General features: G+C 35.1%; 1 protein-coding gene across 1 annotated transcript in view; it reads right to left on the bottom strand.

The window, feature by feature from the left end:
* LOC104530983 (potassium voltage-gated channel subfamily H member 7-like) overlaps window positions 1-23,199 on the bottom strand; it is a gene marked incomplete at its 3' end in the record, with an annotated part of 159,315 nt that overhangs the window by 15,813 nt on the left and 120,303 nt on the right. The window contains exon 3 of the mRNA XM_010175733.1: window positions 6,686-6,845. Within this exon, the coding sequence (XP_010174035.1) occupies window positions 6,686-6,845 (160 nt within the window). The remainder of the gene's footprint in view (window positions 1-6,685; window positions 6,846-23,199) is intronic.

Below are 23,199 nucleotides of genomic sequence, written 5' to 3'. Positions count from 1 at the left end.
CATGAGAAAACAAGATATAGCCACCCCACTTGTATCTCTTTCTGTAAAAGAAGACCAGTAGAATTTATTTATCTTAATGGCTATTCTGTTAATTCGGCAATTAGGTATTTTTGGATCCATGAACGTGAAAGTACTAGAGGTCCTTCTGTCTTTTTCTGTTGATTGCTGTTTGGCTATATTCCTTTGCTAAGAGTTCAACACTGTCTCTGTTCACCTAACATTCACTGTAATTTACCTTGGAGACAAATACACATATTGACACAAGGGTTGTCAGAACTATGCTGCTGGTTGGCTAGATAGAAACCTTTGTCCTCCTGGAAACAATTTTTCTTGACTAGCCTTGACTTATGATGAATTTTCTCCCAGAGGTGCAGCTAAAAATAAGACCCTGGACAAATTTCTCATTACATTTTGTGCAAAGTCGGGGGTTACCATTGCTTATATGTGCCATGTTCTGTGTGGCCAACTTGTATGCATCAAATGGTATACAATTTTTCATGACAATTTTGTTGTCCATATATGTTTAGGAAAAAATATATGCTTGCCTCTCACTAAACTGCTATGCTTACTTATATAGAAAAATTCTCTGCACAGAGGAAAATGAATACCTTTTTTTGAGTTAACCCTTTGACTTAAATTAAAATCTGGATTTGAATTTCAGTTGTGCTTGTTTTATTTGTAACTTCAGTGGAGGCAGTGGTCTCTACTCCTGGGATATAACTCCATTGCCAGGACCAGGTTAGAGCCAAACAATGAAGTGTAAGCACCTTGAAGGATGTCCTTGCTTGAAAGGTTTTCTGATTATGGCTTTAGCTGTTTTAAGAATATTATTAGCCTGGTCATTTTCTTTGAACCTTATCCAAAAAGTATACCCTTAGTGGATGTATAAGACATCCTCTAATTTCCTTTAGACGAAGAAACCCAAGGAATTATCCCAGAGTGTCTTTAATAGGCTTATAGATTTGGAAGTGATAAAATCATGGCAATCATCAAATATCCCTCTTCACCAGGATGCAATTATGTACTTAATCAAATAACTTTCTGGGCTTCCTCCCATGAGGTAACGAACACTGTGTTTGGGAACCAGTATTAGCTTGTAGGTTAGTACTTCTAGGTACTCAAAATATTTTGAAGTTAAATTAATAAAACTTGTAATAAAGTTACCTCATCTGACTTTAGCTATTTTAGTCTAGATATTAATAGGAGTTTTACTTTAGAAACAACTGTAGTAGATGTTTGAAAAGGCACTTATAGGTCAGTAAAAAAGTAGCATGGTCTAGATGGGGCAGAAAAAGAAGACAACTCAGAATTAAAGTTCCAAGAGGTTTTCCTCATCTTGTGCATATGTGTACAATACAATCCCACAAATGGTCTACTTTGAGTAGAAACACTATAGCTACATTCTTCATATCAAAGTCAGTGTCCTCAAATTTATGACTTCTGTCACTGTGAAATGGCTGATGATTTTCTCTGTGTCCATTCTGTGTCATGATTGATTTTTTAATTTTGCAGCTACTAGCTTTACAGACGCAAAATATTTGACAGTTTTGAAGAACAGAATCAGGTGCCAGGAGCAAATATTAATTTATGCCACCAGTTTCTTAAATTTCTGTAAAAATTCTTCATCAAATTGGAGGAGTGGATGAACATGCCAGATTGGAATGTTTGACAGTTTTGGGAATAAAATTAGACACTTACTTTCCCTTTCCTCAACAGATGATTTAAAAGCCATATTTGTATACAGAAGTTATAGTAGCTTAACACTTTATTATAAAGAGTTTAATGAAGTCTGATACAGAGTTGAATGAAGTCTGTGCAACACACTGTACAGGAATTCTTCTCATATATTGGTTCACAACTATTACTAGTAGACAAATTTACGTGATAATTTATTAGTATTAATTTTTTTTTTTTTTTTTTTGCTAAACTGGTATAAAATCACCTATCTTCTTAATTTAGTTTTTTGTAGGCAATCTATAGAAAGCTCTTTTTTTCTTTTCCAGTGAGTCTAACAGGAGTGAGTTTTCTTTTCCTAAATGACTCTTGCTAAATATCTATTATTTGTGCATTATTTCAATTGGAGTTGAAAATTTTATACGACTTTGTCAAATGATTAGTTTAATGAAAATTTATGAACAATACTTTTGGGAATAATTTTTTATCATTGAAGTGACAATCAAGCAAATGTCAACCAGATGTGACAGAGAACAGTGCAAAGAAATGTTACAGTATGAGTAAAAACCATTTTTAGGGCTTATGTAGCTCAAAAGTTCTGATCTTAACACTTTAATATGCCAAACAAATATCCTTTCACTTAAAAATCAGGCAGTTATGTCTTCAAGCATTTCACAGATAATATGAGGTGGGGTAAAGTTATTAAGTGTTTTTATCTCTGGGTATAGAAGTTAATTTCTGGAAGTATAAAACATTTCCATGATCTAAAGGCAACACAGAAAGCAAATAAGCTTATTAGAAAAGACTTGAAGTAAGAATTAATAGAATGCTCATATCTAGTAATGAGACAAAATTTAGAAAGAGTGATTGGATGATGAATGCACATCTATAGCAGAAATCACTTTCTGTAAGTCTCACTTTAACTGCACATTGTACAAGTACATCCTCTCTGGAAAAGAGGATGTTACGCAGCCATGGAAGAAGTGCTTGCAGAAGAAATTTCTTCACCTCTCTGAATATAAAGATGGGACAGTCATAGCATTAAATAAATTTGGTTAGAAGTTTAAACAAAAAGATATGAGAAATGTTTTGGGATTTTTTTTTTCCCCAAAAGGAAAGAGTTATATATGAACACGTACTTCTTTTGTTTTACTAGTGAAATGGCATATATTGAAATACAGAATTGTGGCAAAACACAAAAGCAATGAAACAGAAAAAAGTGAAAAATTGTCTGGCTGTGATTTAGTAGTTCTTTAAAGATTTGGTGCATGCTAAGATTTTCCAAAATTTAGCTATTTGGTAGAATAAACCCTGGTCAGATTGCCTCAGAGAACTGATAATAAATTCTTGTAAGGAAGAATGAAGGGAACAAAAGGATCAGATGTGTAAGGGTTTTTACACTGCTATTGTGAAGCCAGTATCTTCACTTTTCACGTTGCTGCCTATTAAGTTTTTTGCTGAATATGCTAGGAACAACTGAGCACCATACTAGAAAAAATGCTATTTATACTCAAATGTGGTCATCATGCTACTGACAAAATATCATATTTTTTATAATAATCTATTATTATCATAATCTGCCAACCCTAATCCTGAATCAGAACCTAGTTGTGTAAACCATTTTAATAGCACATAACAAAAGACAGGATCCCTGTCCCAAAATGCTTACAAACACTATTTAAAATATCTGTAAGTATTCAGCTGGTAAATTTTTAATTTCTTGCCTATCCAGAGCTAAATGTAGTCTCAGAGCTCAACCTAGCAAATGTCAGTTGCCTTCCATAGGTCTTTAATTTGCTCAGAGGGCCCTCAACTCTTTTACAGATTGGAATCCCTCTTTTCTATTAGAGCCTTTGAAAAGAGAATTCACTGTGTATGGCATTAAATGCTTTTTTCTTACATTGTGTTAGATTTCAGTCATAAGGAGCATTGTGGTGATCATTCTTGTTCAAAACTGTTGGCTGCAGCCAGCAGGATAGATGCTTTTCAAAAAAGGAAAGATTTTTCAAAGTTACATTTGATAAATTTTATGTCAACTCCTAATAAATCAATTAGAGGAAGAATGATAGTATGGAAGAGTTATCTTATTTTCTAGGGTCAGGAAAATAACTGTAATCTTTTTGTTTCTTATTCACTTTTCTTCTCTCCTGCAACCTTACTCAGTCATTTTTATTTGCTCTCATGTTGAAAAGTCATTCTAATATGAGAAAACTCAATATAAGGAGCTCTGGAAAGAAATCTCTTATGATCTGTGTACTTCTGGGTAGTAGATGTTAATGCAATCTGAAATCTTTTCTCTTTTGTCATTAGCTGTTGCTTATCTTGGTTGTTTGTCAGAGATGTATTGCACTTGTTACATGGCTCGTTCTCTCTCTATTTTTATTCTCTAAATTGGTTGCTGGATTTTTTTTTGCCGAGCCAGTACCCATTGCTGTCCATTTTGTGTGTAATCTAATGAAAACAGAGCACCTGCTTTACCTGTTGGTGTATGTTCTAAATAGAGTAAGATGATGAAAAACTAACATCCTCCTAGAGAATCTGCCAATCAAATCCACCGTTGGCCTGTACTAAATATCTTGCAGTTATTTCTGGATGTTTTGCACAGGTTGGCTTCTTTCTTTAGAATTCTCTCTTCCCAGAGTAATTTTTTTGGCTATGTAGCATATTTTGTATCCCCATTCTTCCCATCCTGCCCACATAACAGTCTGCTCTGAAACCACAAGCATCTAGGTAGGAGTAAGAGCAGCCATGTGCCTGCTCTAGTTTCTGCCAGTTTCTGGCATCTGACTGTGCCCAGTAGCAGGAAAATGGTTCAAGTCACCTTTCTTTGCCTCCTTTTGCACCTTGATCTTTCTTTGTTACATACTAAACTTGGAGCCCCACCTATTCATTTTTCAAGAACTCCCAGCAAGCAAATCCTCTGTGTATATCAGGCCTAACTACAGTAAAACTAGAGAAGGATGTTTTGACTAAGTGCTTTTTTGTGGCTGTCCTCTTTTGCAACTTTTCACTTTAAAATATGGCAAGTGACAACACTTGAAAATGTACAGTGATGTATTGCAGATAGTGGAACAAAAAGCTCTTTTTCAGGACATGAAGCTCCGCCCCCCCTGCACCCGACTGGTATTTTACCTTCTATTTTGTCAATAAAACCACATTAAACATAGACCAGCTAAACAAATTTATTTGTGTTATAAAATTGTTTTTTAAAACCAGGAAGTAAAATGTTCAAAATTCACAAAATCATGGCATTCTGAAATAGAAACAGAGTATGAGTGAGGTTTACTTGATGTAATTTTAATAATTTTATTTCTGATGCAATTTTATTATTTTTTCTGATAACCTTTAATGGGATTTTTACCATAACATCACTAGAAAAATAAAAATGTTTTTCTTACTGGCTCAAGAAAAATTAAAAATACTGCTGTATTGGTTATTAAAAACCCCTCTGCAAAACAGAATAAGAAAAGGAAGTATAAAAGCACAAGATTTTAAATGTATATTGTAAAGAACATTTACAAAGGCTATTTTAATAATGTGTGGTATTTGATAAACAATAATTATTTGCAGACTGATAGTTTCCAGTAATGGGAATTTTCCTTTCCACAATCTTATATCTACAGCCATTGTAGCATTATATGGACGTAAGTGGAAGGACTTTGGCCCATCTGGAGTGATTCAGTTTTTTTTTCCCTGTTATTAATGAAAATAGTATTTTTCAGTTTCCCAATTAATTATAGAAGTAAAATCTTTTAAAAATGTGAGTGATTTGGCAATATTTTGGGGAGACTTTTTGTTTATGTATTTTTCGATATGCACTGAACTCTGAGTGATATTCTATGCATTTTGTCTAGAAGGTATAGTGCAAAAAGTCTAGATCATGAAGAATGGAAGAGGCTGTTTTTATCAGAAGGAACCTGGTAATGCTATTGTATGCACAGCTACAGGCCTCCTCCTTACAATCCTCTCAACATAACTAGCAGAAAATACAGCATGTCATCACTTCAGGTAGTGCACAGTGCTTACATTCGGAAAGTCCTCCCCTTGCTTCTCATAGTGAAGATCATACCGGTCTTTGTCTCCTATCTAGAGAAAGCTGAAGTGTTGATTTAACAATCAGAAAACCTAGGTTCCAGGTCCCTTTATCATACTAACGTTAAAGATTATTACACTGTGAAAAGGTATTTTCCAACTGTTGCTGAGCCAGGCAGGGAAGAGTGGCTGTGCTTTACTAAGAGCTTGTACAAATGGGGATATGTTCTGGGAAATCTTGTAGTAAGAACAGATTACGTGAGTGCAGATGCAAAGCAGAAGGATCACATGTTGTTGCTGCACAGAGTGAAGGTCAGCAAAAGAGCAAATGTTCTGCAGATAGTGGGACAGAAAGCTGCAGTCTCGCTGTATAAAAATGGACTTTTGTTTTGTGTAGAGTTTTCTGATTTTGACAATACTTACATTCCAGAGTGGAATGAAAACAAAAGCATTTCCTGCATATCAAAAACCCCCCACATCCTTCAAGCCAATCTAAATAATTAAATTTTATAAAATCAGGATGTTTAATTATGCTTTAACTTTTTTTTCCACATTTATATTTCCTAGTCTAATCCAATCAAACCTTCCACCAACTATTATTTCAAAAGGAAAACAGAAATATTCAATTTTGAATAGGCTAAGGTGAAATATTTGGGCTATATCATAATACTTTTTTTTTGTAGTTTTCTGTTCATAATCGATTTTTTCAAGGGTAATGCTCTTCTGTGAAATGTTTTACTTTTAATTAATTTTTATTTCCTAGCAGTACTCACAAGATCCATGCTGTTAGTACTGCCAGAGTTCTGATAGATTATCTTGCCAACTTTATAACAGGTTTGCTACATTTAACTTCTTATTGTTTTGAATTCTATCTTAAATGAATCAGGAGATTGCATAATTCATTTTATATCATTATTGCTCAGGTTAATTACTCTCCCAGCTAAAAGAGGAGGTAAGAAGAGAACTTTCAATGAGTAACTTACGATTTACAAGTTTGGATGGCAATATTGGCTTGCACTTCTCGGGAGATGCCACATTCTCTTCATCTGTTACATACTCAAAGTTAATAATAAACATCATTGCTACTCCTTCTTGATTTTTCACTGGAATTATGTGGGTGTTGCAAATGAAGGTAGATCCTGCAGATGGATTAAAAAAAGAAAGAAAGAAAGAAATGCATAAATGAAAGGAAACTTTACTATTTTTCCACTCCAGTAATTCAAGTTACACCAACAGACAGTGAAGAATATTTATTTGGATTTAATGTTTGAACATCGAACACACTATTCTTATTTAAATAGGAACATTTTAATAGAAAGAAATACATCTTCTGATAATTTATTAGACTGTTACCTCTTCCAAAAGATCTCTTCTTTAAAATGTCAATTTTACTTTTTGTTTTTTTATTCACTGGAAGTACCTATGTGGACAGACTTGCAATATGGAGACATTTAGCACCAAAAGTAGCAATGTGAACACTGTTCCAACCACAACACTTGTGAAGAAAGCAGAACCCCATTCTTCTAAATGTCAAACCTTTTTCAAGCTTTTGGTTCTATTACAACAGGATGAAAAATGCATTAAATATTTATAGGTGTAAATATATCACTATTCTTATGTAGCGCTCAATCTTTTGGGGCTGTATAATGTTTAGGTTTGTGTTAAAAATTATATTTGTTATCTGATCCTATGGGGTTTTATATTTTATCACAAAAAAATTCTAAACTGCGGTAATAATTTTCAATAATTTTCAGAATAATTTGACTTAACTGTAATATACAATTTGAAGTATGAATTTAAAAGTACCCTAGTTTTCATATACATGAAGCATACCAAGCGTATACTGAAATGATCAGAACGTGTAAATTCCCAGCACCTCTGGTACTCAAGGTGTTCTTGTTCAAATGCTTAATTACAGATTTAAAGAATTCTTTGTGTTAATTCTTCTTAACTCTTAAGAAGTTTAATTTGACAATGTCATTAGTTTTGATTTCATTCCTTTTATTAACCTAACAAAATATAGCGGTTACAAAAATAATGTGATTGCTGTAAGCAAGACAATAATGTGCTAAAACCTTCAAGCAAACACAACAGTGAGATGGTGTCTTTCCATGATAACTAGGGACTGGTTCAATGTATATCATCTGCAGTTTATGCATTCAAATACAGTAATCACTGGAACTTGACAGGCTGTGCAGTTGACAAAAACAGAACTCTGATCTGTGTTACACAAGATTTTTTTAATTTTTTTTTTCTGTTAAGGAGAGATATAGTAAAAATTTATATCATTATAACCAAGATCAGATTCTTGCTCCTCATATTTAATGTAGTACTTGCTATAATGTGGTATATGTGGCAGTTTGAGCTATGTATACAATTGACATGCTGGCCTTTCAAGTTTTGCAGCTGTACCTTCACTCCGTTTAATAAAACTGTTAAGCTGTGGCACTTGCCACAGTTGCCATGGTTACAAGCTCAATGACTTTAGTAAACAGAAAATAAGCAATTTAAGACTGTTCCATTAGAGATAAAAATAGAAGTGCTGCAGGCCAAGCATTGCAACATAGACTGTTTAAACAGAAGGTTTGAAGAGAATTTAGAAATAATCTTTGTGTTTTTAGCTAACTAATAAAAATACATATGGAGTTTAAACAGTCAAAATTATATTTATTGATTTGCTTGGAAAGAAATATTTACTATGATATAGTCTATGATATAGACTATGTTTTGATATGCAGATTTATAGGTTGAGGTGATATCCCCCAACTGGATACCTTTAACACAAAGGACTGTAGGTGGGGCTAGGCTAAGGTGTGCATGGCTTTGAAGAAAACTGAACTCCAGTGGATCAAATGTTTACCAGATTTTTGCAAACAAGGATGGTGGATAGCCTCAGACTTCTTTAAAAGCTTTCCTGCTTTTGAAGGCAAGGGTATTTCAGCTTTTGAAATGCTTCCCACAGTGCTAAGTGATGACATTGTCTCCCATTTATGTAGAACATTCTGCCCTCATTTGTACAGGAGCTAGGGATTTGCATCTCTGGAGAGATACGGAAGCTGTTTAACAGTCCACAGCTTAAGAACATGGCAAGAAGAGCACAGGGTTAAAAATTTAAGCTGTATGTAGAAATATTTTGGCAACCGAAAATGGGAAAGATTCATATCTGGTATAATTCAGCACAGTTCCTTTGAGTTGCATCAGCAATCCAGTATAGTTCATTTGTCTGAAGATTTTCCAAGACACTTGGGCTTTTTAAGAGGCATAGAATATTTACTTTATGTAAATGACTGGAATTGGAATTCCACAACTTAACAGAAATACAATGCCTGTTGCAGTCACTGTTACTGTTTGTCTTTAGTACTGAAACTGTAATCTGCTATACACTTATCAGTATCTATCTCTATTGAAATGGCGATAAGGAAATACAAAATAAAAAGGAAGACCCTAGTGTGACTGAAAAATAAGAATTGAGTACAAAGAAAGTATACTAGCAAATTCAAAATATAAACTTTGAGTTGTTGGATTTTATGGCAATAAGGAAATATTAAGAAGTAGCTTTTTTATAAACAACCTTATTCAGTATTTGCACTTTGGCATTCCACTGCTTTTCATTGCACTCAGCATGTTTTCCCTGTTTTGTCTCTATACTGAATATTTTGAGAGTAAGAAATGCTTCTGATGAGCAATAAAAATTGTAATGAAGTTTCTGGAATTGATATTTCTCATCTAATGGTACAGGGCAAGTGGATGATATAATCAGAATAATTATGAAAATTATACCTCTATAATTAGTAGGTTCAATATCCAGCAATATATCTGGATTTTCTAAAGATTACTATTGAGGAGTAATCATGAAATATACCTGTTGTGCTCTCTTGTTGTCATTGTTGGAGGTGATAAAGAGGTAAAGCTACATATTTTCTTGTCAGCTTGAATTCCATGGTTATAATGGCTTGTTTTCTTTTTTTCTGTGGCATTTTAAAGCTCACTCTCTCATCTAGTTAAATTCGTAGAATCACAGAATGGTTGAGGTTGGAAGGGACCTTTGAAGGTTATCTAGTACAACCACCCTGCTCAAGCAGGGACTCCTAGAGCACAAGAACCAGGATTTTGTCCAGATGGCTTTTAATATCCCCAGGGAGGGAAATTCCACAACCTCTCTGGGCAACCTGTACCAGTGCTCAGTCACCCTCACAGTAAAGAAGTTCTTCCTTATGTTCAGGTGGAACTTCCTATGCTGCAGTTTATGCCCGTTGCCCCTTGTCCTCTTGTTGGGTGCCAATGAGAAGAGTCTGGCCCCATCCTCTAGACACTCTCCCTTTAGATATTTATAAACATTAAGCAGATCCCCTCTGAGTCATCCTTTCTCCAGGCTGAACAGGCCCAGCTCCCTCAGCCTTTCCTCATATGAAAGATGCTCCAGTCCTTTAATCATCTTAGTTACCCTTTGCTGGACACATTCCAGCATTTCCATGTCCTCCCTGTACTGGGAAGCCCAGAACAGGACACAGTACTCCAGGTGGGGCCTCACCAGGTCTGAGTAGAGGGGGAGGATCACCTCTCTCAACCTGCTGGCAACACTCTTCCTAATACAACCCCGGATACCATCAGCCTTCCTGGCCACAAGAGCACACTGCTGGCTCATGTTTAACTTGTTTTAGTGGCAGAATATCCATATGTGAAGAAAAGATTCTGCTCCCCTCTATGCTGTCCTGATATATGATTCTGTAGTTAGGTATTTAACAGTATGATTTCACCAGACATGCTAGGGTGAAACTAATAAAAATGTGTACATAAGTGACAATAAATATTTAAGAAATAAAGATTTAGGATATACTAGGATTATATGAGGATATATTGCACCATTTGAGCAATTCTGGTGAAGCAAAGCCTATTTAAGTATCTGGTTGCATAGTGTATAAAGTTGACTTGCTTCATAAGAGAAGTACAAAGCAGGCACATCAAACAAGTTAGTCTGGTTCGTAAAATCTATTTACCTTTCCAGTGATTTTTTATAGAAGATTTTAGAACAGATTTTAATCAGACTGCATCTTCTAGATACAACTGCAGTCATTTATTTGAATGATAATAGCTCCATTTATGAGCAATTGAGAGAGAACAATACAATTAATACAACAGAAGAGCATTCCAAATTACAAGAGTCTCCATTCTCATATGCAAAACTCTGACAAGGAAACAAATGACACATCCCAAAGAACTATTTTGATTCAGTATTCCTGGGAACAAAATTTTCACAGGCCAGTACATAAGCCAAGCTCAAAGGATCACTGAAAAATGAAACACTGTGGCATTTAGGTAATTGTCCTAATTCTGCAGAAGCCCCACATTTCACACAACAGGGACCCTTGAAATTCCATCTTGATTCTGTAGGATAGCTCTGCAGCCCTGTTGCGCTAAGTGTCTTACAGTTGCTACCTGCATTTCACAATTAAAAAATTCAGACTCCCTCACCTCAGTACAAATTTGAGGACTGCCTTCACTGAGGCTGAGACTGGTTCCAACATATTTTGGAACCAATCTTGGCTCCCTATGCCAAAGCATTTATGACTTCTTAGATTTTTTTTTTGTTACTGGAGCTGGACAACTGACTAAGACTATAGAAAGATGTTGAGTATGTCCTCTATGTGCATATATAAATTTCTGGACAAGTTGACCTCAAACAATAGTTTTCAAGGATTTTGATAATTTTTTACTGCTGCAACCTCCATGTAGCCCAGTTAGGTATCTGTACAATCCATAGCCATTTCTGCTAATTTAAAATTGAAAGTGAGAAGGAATAAATCAAAACAGAAAAAAGGAAGAGCCAACAACAGCTTGCCTACTAGAACAAGACCAATGCAGTTAAAAATTAGAGGCAGGGATACTATACATATTTCCAGACCTAGGGAGTCCTGTGATCTGTTTGAAGACAGATCTCAATGAAACACTTCTGCAATGTGACAATTTTATGATAATATAGGGACAAGAGAAGGAAGCTGGGTATTCTTTGCACTTTTATTAAATAATCAGAATCTTTACTTTGGAAATAACTACTCTCTACCTCCTCCACTATGATTCATGTTTTGTCATCAAAATAAATGCTCAAAATGCTTTCTCTTGGAGGCATAAACTTACAACATGACAGATAGATAGAAACATAGAGTTTATACCTTATATTTTATTTTTAAATCTTAAACTATCAATTATAGTAGAAATGCAACTAAATACATTTCATATTAAATTGTGTACTAAGCTTATTCTTAATTCTACCAGAATTTTCCTGAAAAGGAACACAGAAGTCTGCATAGTTCCCGTTGTGTTAGTAATGAGGTGAAATATGTATTGTTTTCATAGGTTCATTTTTGATTTTTTATTCTGACATTATTAGAGTCTGATCACTGTTATGCCAAGCAGAAACTTAATATTCCTCTGTTTAGAGTTGACTTCAATAAATACAACGAACAGAGAACATCATGTAATAAAACATAACCAATGGCATTTTGTTATCTTGTGTTCATATTTACAGTCTTATTTGTCCTTTAATTATAGCATGGCTCATAGGGATTTCCTGATGTTAATAAGAACTTCTCTGGGGAAAGAAGTGAGAGAATCTGAGGGAGAATTAATGTGGAAGATCAGAAGACCTTCTCTTGACTTTGCCATCCTTCATGAACTCTTCATCGTTGTGATAAGAAGCCAAAGCATGGCTTTCTACTAACTTAAGACCCCAAACCCAATATTCTCTTCCTCCCTCATGGACAAAAAAAGCATCTCTCTCCACTTCTTTCAGACTGGGGCAGGTCTTGGAAAGTTAGTTACTCTGATTATTTGTGTCCAGGGCAATACTTGTCTAGCCAGAAAGGAAAGGGAATTTAAGTAAATGAAATGTACGCTCTAGTCTTTGGAAAGGAAAGACTGTCCATCTTTGTGTGGGCATTCAGGAAGGCTGAGACTATGGGTTTTGTCCACCATGCCCAGTATGGCAAATTTTAGTAGTAACAAGCCTCTTAGGAGCACAGGAAATGCGATAACAAGTCCTGTTCTCTGGCTCTGACTGCTGTTTATAATCTATTTTGTTGCCAAATAATGACAGATAAAGGACATGAGCATGCTCCTTATATAGACCAGTGTGGTAGGGTTACACTGTGTGGTAGATGAATTAGATGGAAGGCAAGGTGGGAAGGTGGATGCAAAATCTTGTGAAATAGGGCAGACTCTTGCACACTGCTCATAAGACTTGTGCATTCCTGAAATACTCTAAGGATAAGCAGAATACCCTTACCAGAAGCAGCATAACCTGTGATCTTCTGGAATTGTGACCTTATTCTCTGATGCTCCACATCTACTTTCAGCCAAACTTTAAAAAAAGAAATGTAAGCAAGCGAAAACCTTTTTTTCTATATGTTGTCAAGATTCTGGTAACAAACAGATTAAAAACCTTGTTTTAGCAAGCAAGGGCTCTCATCAGCCAGTGAATCATGCAAAAGAATGACACCTGAAAATGACTGGTTGTAATTTACTAAAGAGACCAGTAAAGCAAAGCACCTTGTATCCTTGAAGATGGAAAAGGAAATTGGAAGAAAAACAATGAATACTTGTTCTACCTTGTGTGAATTCTGTGACTTATCACTGAAGAGAGTCCTTTTCCTTTATGCTTAAAATTCAGAAACCTATTTACCTCTGATTTGAGGTCCACTCTAAGCAAACAGGGTACTTAGTTGAGCTTTTGTTGGCATTTAGGAACAATTGCACTGGTGGTGTGTACTGAATATTCAAGTGAAAGCCAGTTTGTCAAATATTGAGGAATGATCTGTATTGTGATGTGGGGACTCATCATGACAAATCAAGGTCTGAAAAACATTCCTTTGTATTTCTATTCAAGCACAATCCAGGAATAATGCAGCATGTCACAGGGAATCTTGTTTTCAGTGGGCTTACTGGAAAAGTTTGCTTGCTTTCTCAAATTACACTAAGAACTCTTCCTGTAGTGTGAAGTTGATAATCATGTGAAGATCCTGCAGAATTGCATATGATGTTATGTTAAAAGCCTTGAAATGCCCTTGCAAGTTCATTTTTGTGTCAATTAAAACTGTTTACTAACAGATTTTCACAACATAGTCTGCTTGTTTATATAATAAACCCCCATGGGGTTGTTACTGAATTGAGCAAGTAGCTATGTGGTATCTGTCTCCAGTGATCTGATTCTACATCACTAAGAGCTGGTCAATTTTCTCAGATTCAGTCACTCTTCCACTCATTTTTATTATATGCAGATCTTTGGAGACATCTGAACTGTAAAGACCCTGTTTAAATTTTGTCAAAACTTTGACTCTAAAGGAAAGAATCACGCTTGGATGTTCCTTCTCTCCCTGCCCTCCATTTGTTATGTAGTTGCACACATAACAAGAAGAAACTCAATGCTAAGACTAAAGATGATAATATTTGTACCCATAATCTATTCCAGAAATCCCAAAATGCATTGCAATTGTTGCCTGTTGCTGCCCTTCAAAGTGTACAGGTATTATTTTACTGTCTTCTAAAGGTGGTAGGAGTGAGGCATAAAATGAAGTGTTTTATCCAAAGCTGCATCAAAAATGAGTGAAGAAACTAAGGGTAACACAAAGAAACTCTCATTTTCACAATTGATTTAGTCCATTAAACCCCACACCGTTAAAATGTGTTTAGTGTATTTCCACATGAACTTTGAGTAACATGTTGTACAACTCTCTTTATGTTTTACCTGTATCTTCCAAACTGTGTCTTTATGTCAATTCCATCTGACTGAAAATAAGCTAACGTGTGGCAAGAATGGGGAATTCACAAGCCTCCCGTTAAACATACTGCAGAGGTATCGGTATGACTGTCTCTTTTAAAAGATTCATTGCAGAGAACAACTAAAAATAGATGTCAGGCTGAAGAGTATTATATCCCTTTTCAATTGAATAGCTATTTTTAAGGGGGATGGGTAGAGACAAAAAGAGTATATTTGGCTGATATTTTTTAGGGAGTTTACAGTAACTAAATGGGACCTATTCCCTTTGACATTTCACTCCACCCTCCATATCAAATAGGTATTCATTCTGTCTCTGAAATGGTTACTGATACTAAGATTTGATTTATACGACTGATGTAGATTTTGTAAGGTATTAACTTACAGTGTTTAGAGGTGAGGGAAGATATTTTAAGCAAGCAAACTAAGAAAAAAATGACCATCCTGAGGCTGTGGACAAGTTCATTATTAGATTGGCCTATATAAATATCTGATTTTCTCTCCCCTTAATCTAATTTATAATATAATTCGATAGCTAGATAAATACTGTTCAACTGCTGGCTCCAGCATTTCTTATGCTACTGCATTGACAATATTATTGCCAACCTCCTAATTATGGTATCTACACCTACACTAATGGAACTATGCTGATTAATTGTAATGCTGAAGACATTTTATATGTGAGGAACTTTCCTAGTGCTTTGTTGCTTAACCATATATAAACATACACAGAAGCTACAGAGCAATTAAATATTTGGCAAGGAAAGAAAAATGAAATTAAAAATAAACAAGCAGTGATGCTATATGCCCATAGAGACCAAGAAAAGAACATAGAGTGAAAAATGTTGAAAACTGCTTGTACATGGAACTGTAAAGACTTATTTAGGTTCCAAGCTGCACATAGAAGAATTTTTAGGAAACCACAGTTGATGCAGAAATTGCAAGATAGGCTTTTTTCTTTCTGTCTTAGTTCACCTTAAAATTACATTTGAGTTTTGTCAGAGAGGGTTGTTTCTCTAGAGCACAGGCTGAAGTCAGGAGGCCCAGTTCCTACAGTCAGTCTTGAACACTCTCTCAAACTGGTCTTTCTCAGAGATACACTCTGGTACACAGGTAGTGGGGTGAAAGCTGGGTCTGAAATGATTTTCTGGATGGGTTCTTATTTCTGGCAGTTTGCAAAGCTGGTATGTTCAAACATGAGTGTTACTTGGAATCATTTAGACCCTAAACAGTCTAAAATATCTATTACATTACTTTGTCTTTTTCTTCCAGAAGAATGTAGCAAGTAATGCTGCTTCTGAAAACCAATGTCTCTGACTTGTTAATGAGAATATTTCTGTCTCTGCTGATGCAGTTAAATATATTTTGCCTGGTTTCTTACACCTACGTAAAGTGTCTGAGTGCACCACGCACACTGCATTACCAGATGCTAAGCAGTCAGATATGGAAGGTCAGGGCAGATTGTACAAAGGGCTACATCTCTGAAAAAAAAAAATAAAAAAAAATCTGCAAACTGTTTGCAAGTTGGCTATTGAATAATCAAGGGGGAGGAATTTTCATTCTTTTGTGTTATAGATGTTACAGACTATGTGAATGAGGCAAGCCAAATGGTTTTAATCTTTTTTATTAGTATAACTACTTGTTTTTATGGACACTTGTAATATAGTTGTAGTGAATACAAGATATACTACACTTGATTAATTTCATAACTGAACTTTTTTACAGGAAAACACTGCAAGCAACAGTGCTATTTTAGAAAAAGAGAAATAGAAATGTTTCACAGACATTTTTGAAAATTATATATTATTTTGAAAGAACAATTTTGGAAAGTGATTTTGTCAATATTTTGAAATATTAATTTCACTGAAACTATGTACAAAAATAATTTTCAGTATTAACCATGAATAGAAAATGCATTGTTTGCTCAGCTACGTGAAACACTTGAGCTGAGGATATATTAAAATAAGAGCTTTTTCATAGGTACTAAAATGTGGATATACTTGAGTAGTTTTATGTCTATTAACAAAAGAGAACCCAGAATGTAATGCCGTAAAACACAGAGCATGCTAATATGTGACAGTAGACAATAAAAAATTATCAATACCACTTGAGAAGGGTCAGTGATGAAATATCAGATTCTTTTCTGAAGTTGAAGAGGTGAGTGAAAAAAACGTAACTTAGCCCACCTAATAATAATGAAGCACTATGAAAATGAGTTTGTTACACTATATTTTCAGTTGCATCAACAACCATTTACATATTAGTTTTAGTAATTTTCATTCATTTTCAGCCTATATCAAGACAGAGAATTTTTAATTAGGAAAGTTCATAGCAGTAGGGTTTACATTAATTTAGTGGAATTACATGTAATTAGAATAGTTTTTAAAACAACTTGATTTAATTGTGAAAATGCTTTGAGTTTTTTCATTTGCATTTTCAATAAGCTTATTTAAAGCATAGCACTCAAAAAATACCAGATGTATAGCTCAAGGTGAAAAATAATGGTAGGAAACCTTTTATCTCACATTTTTTTAATAGAAAAATAAAGAACTACAGAGCTTTAGTGTCTGTTTACAAACATCTAATGATTTTAACATTAAATATACCTTAAATATAAATAATCTTTTTTTAAAAGAAACCCTTTAGTTGACAAATAATGGTTCTACTTTCTCATTTTTCAGCTAGTGGGCTAAGAGTTAACATGTATTTAATTGTATGTGCTAAAATTGATGATGCTTTTTTTCTTTATTTTTTTCCTCTATCTTTCTTTCTCCTGTTCTCTTTCTCTTTTTCCCCCTAGCTATTCTTTTCTAAACCCTCATTAGAAGATATCCACCTCTGGGCATTCAACTCAGAAATGTCTTATTATGTTCATGAGAAAAAGGAGCTCAGGTTTGTTGAATATTGTCCATCTTGCAGAAAAAGTGCAGATTAAGAAATTTTTGTGAAAGTAACCTCATTTATTTTCCCAAATTAAACTACATAAACTATTTTAAGAACTAATTGAATAACCTTACGAAGCAAAATGGAAGAAAAAAAAAAAAAGCCAGAACTCCATTTCAGTAATTTGTTTCATTCATCCAAGGTATTGGTCCAGAATATACTATGAAGTAAAGGAGTGATCCAGATTCTGTTCTCACTTACGCTATACTATTTCAGGGAGATTAAGGTATTCTTGTGATAAAGTTCTTAATAGATATAAAAAAGAAGAAGGCATTAAATGGCCATATAGTGTGGAGGGTGATATAGAAAAACAGATCAACAGCAGGTCCCCTGAGGCAAAAGAGAAATTCTGTCATTGCTGCAAACTTTCACAAGTGAAAAGTGCATGCAGCTCCATTGGCCACGTGGAAGGAGTAACATTTTCTAAATATAGATGCCTTTCTCCTGGAAATCATACCCTTGGAAAATCATACTCATGGAAACATACCCTTCCTGATGCTTTATAAGAGTTGATCATGAGTAGTTAGAAATATACAACCCCGAAACTTCCAGGAAAAAAAAAAGGTCATCATATAGAGCATCAGATGTAAAGTCATAGTGTATGCATTACAGTACTTAACTAACACAGAAAAATGTGTCTGAAAGGAGAGAACAGACAGACAGAAAATGAGGGATTCTTGTTGTATGAAATAGCTGTCATGGGGTCTTGGTAACAAAGATGATGATCTGGAAACCCTCATCACTGAGAAAGCCAATCCTGAGAGCTGATGGGAGTAGTCAAGCTACTGGGATTGTAAAACAAGTGGATGTAACCTCCCAGGACAAAGAGATGTGGTACTCTGGAGTTCTTGATAACACAAAATCATGGGATAATGCACTAGTAAAATAGTAAATTAAAAAAAAATTATAAAGTCTCCATGCCCAACATAATGTATTTTTACTTTAAGATCTCATTTGAATTGATAAATATGAATAACTTACTGGACTAGAAGTTCATGACTGCCCTAGGGGCGGTTTTCATGACCTGATTGCAATCAGTGTAGACAAACAAAGAACAATCCCAAGCAGTAAAAGGGTGATTCTTCTAAATGTGTAATTTTCTATGGTTGAGAAAAATGTAAGTGGAAATAATAAAGAGGGGAAATCACATAAATATATGAATGAAAAATTTGGATTCTTAATGAAAATGTTAGCTAACAAAAGAGTAATGATTCAAAGGTGCTAAAAATCTTAGCTGCAAGTCCATCTTCACTGAATGCAAAAGTAAAAGTAGCAAATAGGAATTAGCAGGCATATAGTGAATGGAGAAAGGAGAAAACAAGTCTGTGGAACCTCTGAGAGGTATGAAATATAGAAAGTTGATAGAGTAATGTGACAACATCAGAGCAAGACTACATTAAGCAAAAAATAATTCCAATAATGGTGAAAGTCCATAAAAATCCAAATAACAAATTGTTATTTATTAAAATTGTTAATAAATATGTGATAATTATTATGCAACAACCAGATAGATTCTTGAAGAAATATTTCTAAAGTGTGGTAATTCTTTGCTAGATTCAAAACATCAGCAAACTTTGAAAAATTGTAATCAAAGGTCTAGGTCTACAACTCAGCAGTCTACAATTCTGATATAACCTCTTAATGAATCTTGCTGGGCAAACTTCCAGAAGGCTGGAACAATACTAATATTATGCCAGCATTCACAAAACGGATATGGTGGTTGAAGTGACTGTATGGCAGTGGGCCTGACATCACTTCTAAGCAAAATAATGAAACTTGTGATGTTAGATTAATTGAATGAAGAATACCTGACAGGAATATAATTAATATCACTCAGTATGGTAATGCAGACATTATTAATGGATAAGAGATCTGTTTTAATATTCTTTGTATAAAAAGACCAAGTAGCCCTTACAGACATATGCTTTTGTAAGGTATTCTACTGATTGCCATACAAATTCTAATAAAGTAATAACTCTATACTTATGAAAAGCTCATTACACAGTTTACAAATTGACTGGGAGCTTGCAAAAAGTCATTAATGGCAGATCACAATTCAATGCCAGAAACAACCACAATAACATTAATTTGCTTTGAAAAGATCTGGAGAAAATATAAAATAACTTGTATGAAATGTATGGATGCTTCAAAAACTAGTTATGGAGTGGCTAATGGCAAGGTAATGAATCAAAATAGAAGAATTTGGATTAATTTGTAAGTGGGACATTAAATGCAAACAAATCAATTCTGAAATGTTAAATTTAATCATGCAGTTACAGAACCAGGGCATGTAGGCTGAAACTAAAAAATGGTAGATATATCCTAGAATGTACTGTCTCACAAAAGAAATAATAGGATAATATATAAGAATAGCCAGCATAAAGAGGTAGAGTTTCAAGTGAAACTTTCCCTGTGTGTATAGCACTGGGGAGACTAAAACTGGATTACTGCCTACATTTTCTGGCATCTGAATTCTTAAAGGACATTGAAAAATTGGAGAGGGCATAAAAAAGAGTAAAGGAATAGTAGTCTTCAGAAAATTCCTTTGGTGTGAATCTTAAAGATGTCAGTCTTCGTTGTTTAGTGAAAAGTAGTTTGAGAAGTGACTTTCATTGCAATTGGACCTTCATGCAAAGAGTGCTGAATACTAAGGAGCTCTTGAGCCTAGCAGAAAGAACCTAAATGTCTGGAAGCTGAAAGCAGATAGTTCAAGCTGTATCCTCTGGAATGAACCATCAGAGGAAGCAGTGGTTCTCCCTCTCTTCATGTTTTTAGATCAAGACTGGAAGAAAGAGACAAGTTCTTTTAATCAACAAAACCTATGTACTCTTAATCTTCATTAACTTCTAATGTTTCTTCTGAATATCTGATTTCAATTGAAAGAGGAATTCAGTGCTTCCTGGCCCAACTTTGCTCTGAATACATAGTGCTCCATAAACCAGGGAGCTGCCTTTCCCCTCTTCTTGGGAATAGAATTTCCTGATCTAGTCAGATTTCTATGTTCTGACCTTACTAAAAGGTGGGATCACATTTCAGCAGCAGGCTATGGCCCATCCTTTGGTTATGGTGCTGCAGCAGCAAATTAAATTCACAAGGCATGACTCCTAACCTCTTTCTTTCTCCTGCTGACGGGCATAGCAGCAGGCAGCTGTGGAATGCACATGCCTGTTTTTCACTCAGATGCATCAGCAATGCTAGCTCAGTACACACCGGGGCAATGTGTGTGGAGGTGTTGTGCCTCTGTTCTCATTTTCTCCTCATCATGAAAGGGCGGCAGTTCCCAACTCTGACCCTCCCAGTAATGGTTGCTGGAGGATGCATTTGGCTACCTGGACTGCATTCACTGCTCAAATAGCTGTTTCCTGTCTCCTTTAAGGAAAAGGCATAGGCCAGATGGTGACGCAGGGTCAAAGCACTGCCAGTGCAAAATCAGCATCATTAACTACATCCCCTACAAATAATACATGTTTATTTGTCAGAATGAAATCTCCCTTGTGAAATGTTAAAATTTTACCTCATAATAACTCTGTCAGAAGAAAGCTCTTTTTAGTCACCAACAACTCCACCTGATTAACTAAGAGTATAACTGTTACAGGACATGGCAGTAGAATTTATTCTTTATTTTTGAAAGTAAATCCAGCTTAACATCCCATTCACCTTCACAAAAAGCTCATGTTCTTAGGTTGGAATCATGCCCTTAGTATCCATACTTGATGGCTTCACATGATGTCCTGACTACCCATATGTATGTCCATCTGTGAGGCTGGCATGGTGCCTGCCCACAAGTTGCTGAACCCTTGCCCTAGGACGGAATGCTAACTTAATACTTCATGTGACTTCCTGACTGTGTGGATATGTGTGTGTGTGTGCTGTAACCCTCTTGTTTTTAATGAACAGGGTGTAAGATATTTGCCCAATTCACTTCAGGCAAAATAGTCTAAGTGCATTTCAGAACATCTTTAGGAAGGGGGCTTTTGCTAGAAAATTGGCAAGCAGTTCCATTGGATTTTCTAAGCTGAGTATCTAAATCTAAACAGCTAAATAGCAAAATATTGCTTTTTGTTAGGAAGAAGTGCATATATTTTTTTAAAAAAAGGGCAATTCTGAATAATGTTAATGAGACAGACCATTGACTCCAGAATAAAGTTTGCATGTGCTAAACACTAACTGCAGAAGGCTTGGAAAGGTATCCTACGTAAAGGGATGTATTTTAGGAAGTCTTCCCATAGTTTTCCAAGTTGCTTGGCATGATTTTATTTTTCCAGCTTTGTTTTTCAGGTTGAACACAATTATTCACTAAATGGCTAAATTAAAATTGTATACTCTTATCAACTGCTTCTGGGTGGCACCTTGTTCAGAGCACACATTCAGGCTCAATCCGCTTCATCAAAATGTCACTGACAGAACTCACAGCTAGTGACTCAGGCTCTCCCCCATGAGATGCTCTGCCTGCTACGTTTCCTTTCTATCACTTATGTATGCTTCCTTAGAGCTCCTGTTAGGCTGCAGATCCCTTAGCATCTCTTGGCAAACATTACTCTCACACTCTTGGCTTCTGATTTACTCCTTGGGGACGACATAGGAAAAGAAGAAGTGTAGACATAATAGAGGAATTTCTGAAGCAAAATAGCTTCAAAACCAAATGACTACTTTTGCAAATTGATAAAATTGTTCCTGAAATATGTTTCCTAATGTTTCCTGGAAGATGAACATTTGCTTGCTGCTCAAAGACTGTTGTCTGGCTCATGGTCTTCTGGGAAGCTCTGGTACATTCACTCTACCCAGGAACCTTTTTGTAGGAAAACTAGTAAATGAGGTTCTGAGTTTAAGGCCTTTTATTTGCCATTTTGGTTTTCAATTTCCTATAACAGTTCATCAACCTGCCTTGGACATCTGTTTCAAATGCATTACAGTAACCTGTTTGAGACATAACCTGCGTCAGGCATAGTGCAAAATGGAATTCCTAATATAAAATGATACAGTGTTCACAGACAGAGCCCATTCTGTCAAACTCCGTGTTCCATATGCTGGTTCTTAACACACCTTGCATAATTTATTTAGGCATCTATATGGGAAATGAACTCTGCTTATAATCTTCCTCTGTTTGTATGGGCTGAATTGCAATGAATTCCTGGCTAATAGTCAAGAGTAAAAAGGGCGCATGTTAAGTCATCATGTATCCAGTCTTGAAAAAATCCATTAGCAAAACCCTGACAAATATAAATCAAAGCATGTTTCTCTCATAATAGTCAATTTGCTGCAATCAGTCCTTGTTGTAACATTAAAATTTGCTAGATGGGAAATTGAATACTCAGACCTAAAACTCCACTTTTATTATCTTAAATGTCTGAGATGATATTATTTTTGTGAAAGATTTAATGAATCTTACAGATTTTATATGCTGATTGAGTCATCTTTATTTCGAGATGAAATTTACACATTGATTAAAATGTGTAAATTGCCTACTATTAATGTCATTTCTGACATTTCTGACACAAATTTTTAAATGGTCTATTTATTTAAAGATAATATTTTTTTTAATATATACAATATGTATTTTTCTGTGGAATGCAACCACAACAGTCCACTGTAAGCTCATCCTTTTCTAATTACAGTAGATAAATCTGTGGTAATCTCCTTTGCAAGTATGTTATAAATACCACAAGAAGGGCAAAATTTACTGTGCGGTAAAGGTCAAAGTGATAAAACCCATAAAGAGTATAATGAAGCCCATTGGCTGGGATTCAACTAGACACTTAAGTAGATGACAATTTTTTAGC

The sequence above is a fragment of the Antrostomus carolinensis genome, unplaced genomic scaffold (genome assembly GCF_000700745.2).
Source record: "Antrostomus carolinensis isolate BGI_N321 unplaced genomic scaffold, ASM70074v2 scaffold7419, whole genome shotgun sequence".
Classification (NCBI taxonomy): Eukaryota; Metazoa; Chordata; class Aves; order Caprimulgiformes; family Caprimulgidae; genus Antrostomus; species Antrostomus carolinensis.
This window is presented reverse-complemented; position numbering and strand designations above follow the sequence as displayed.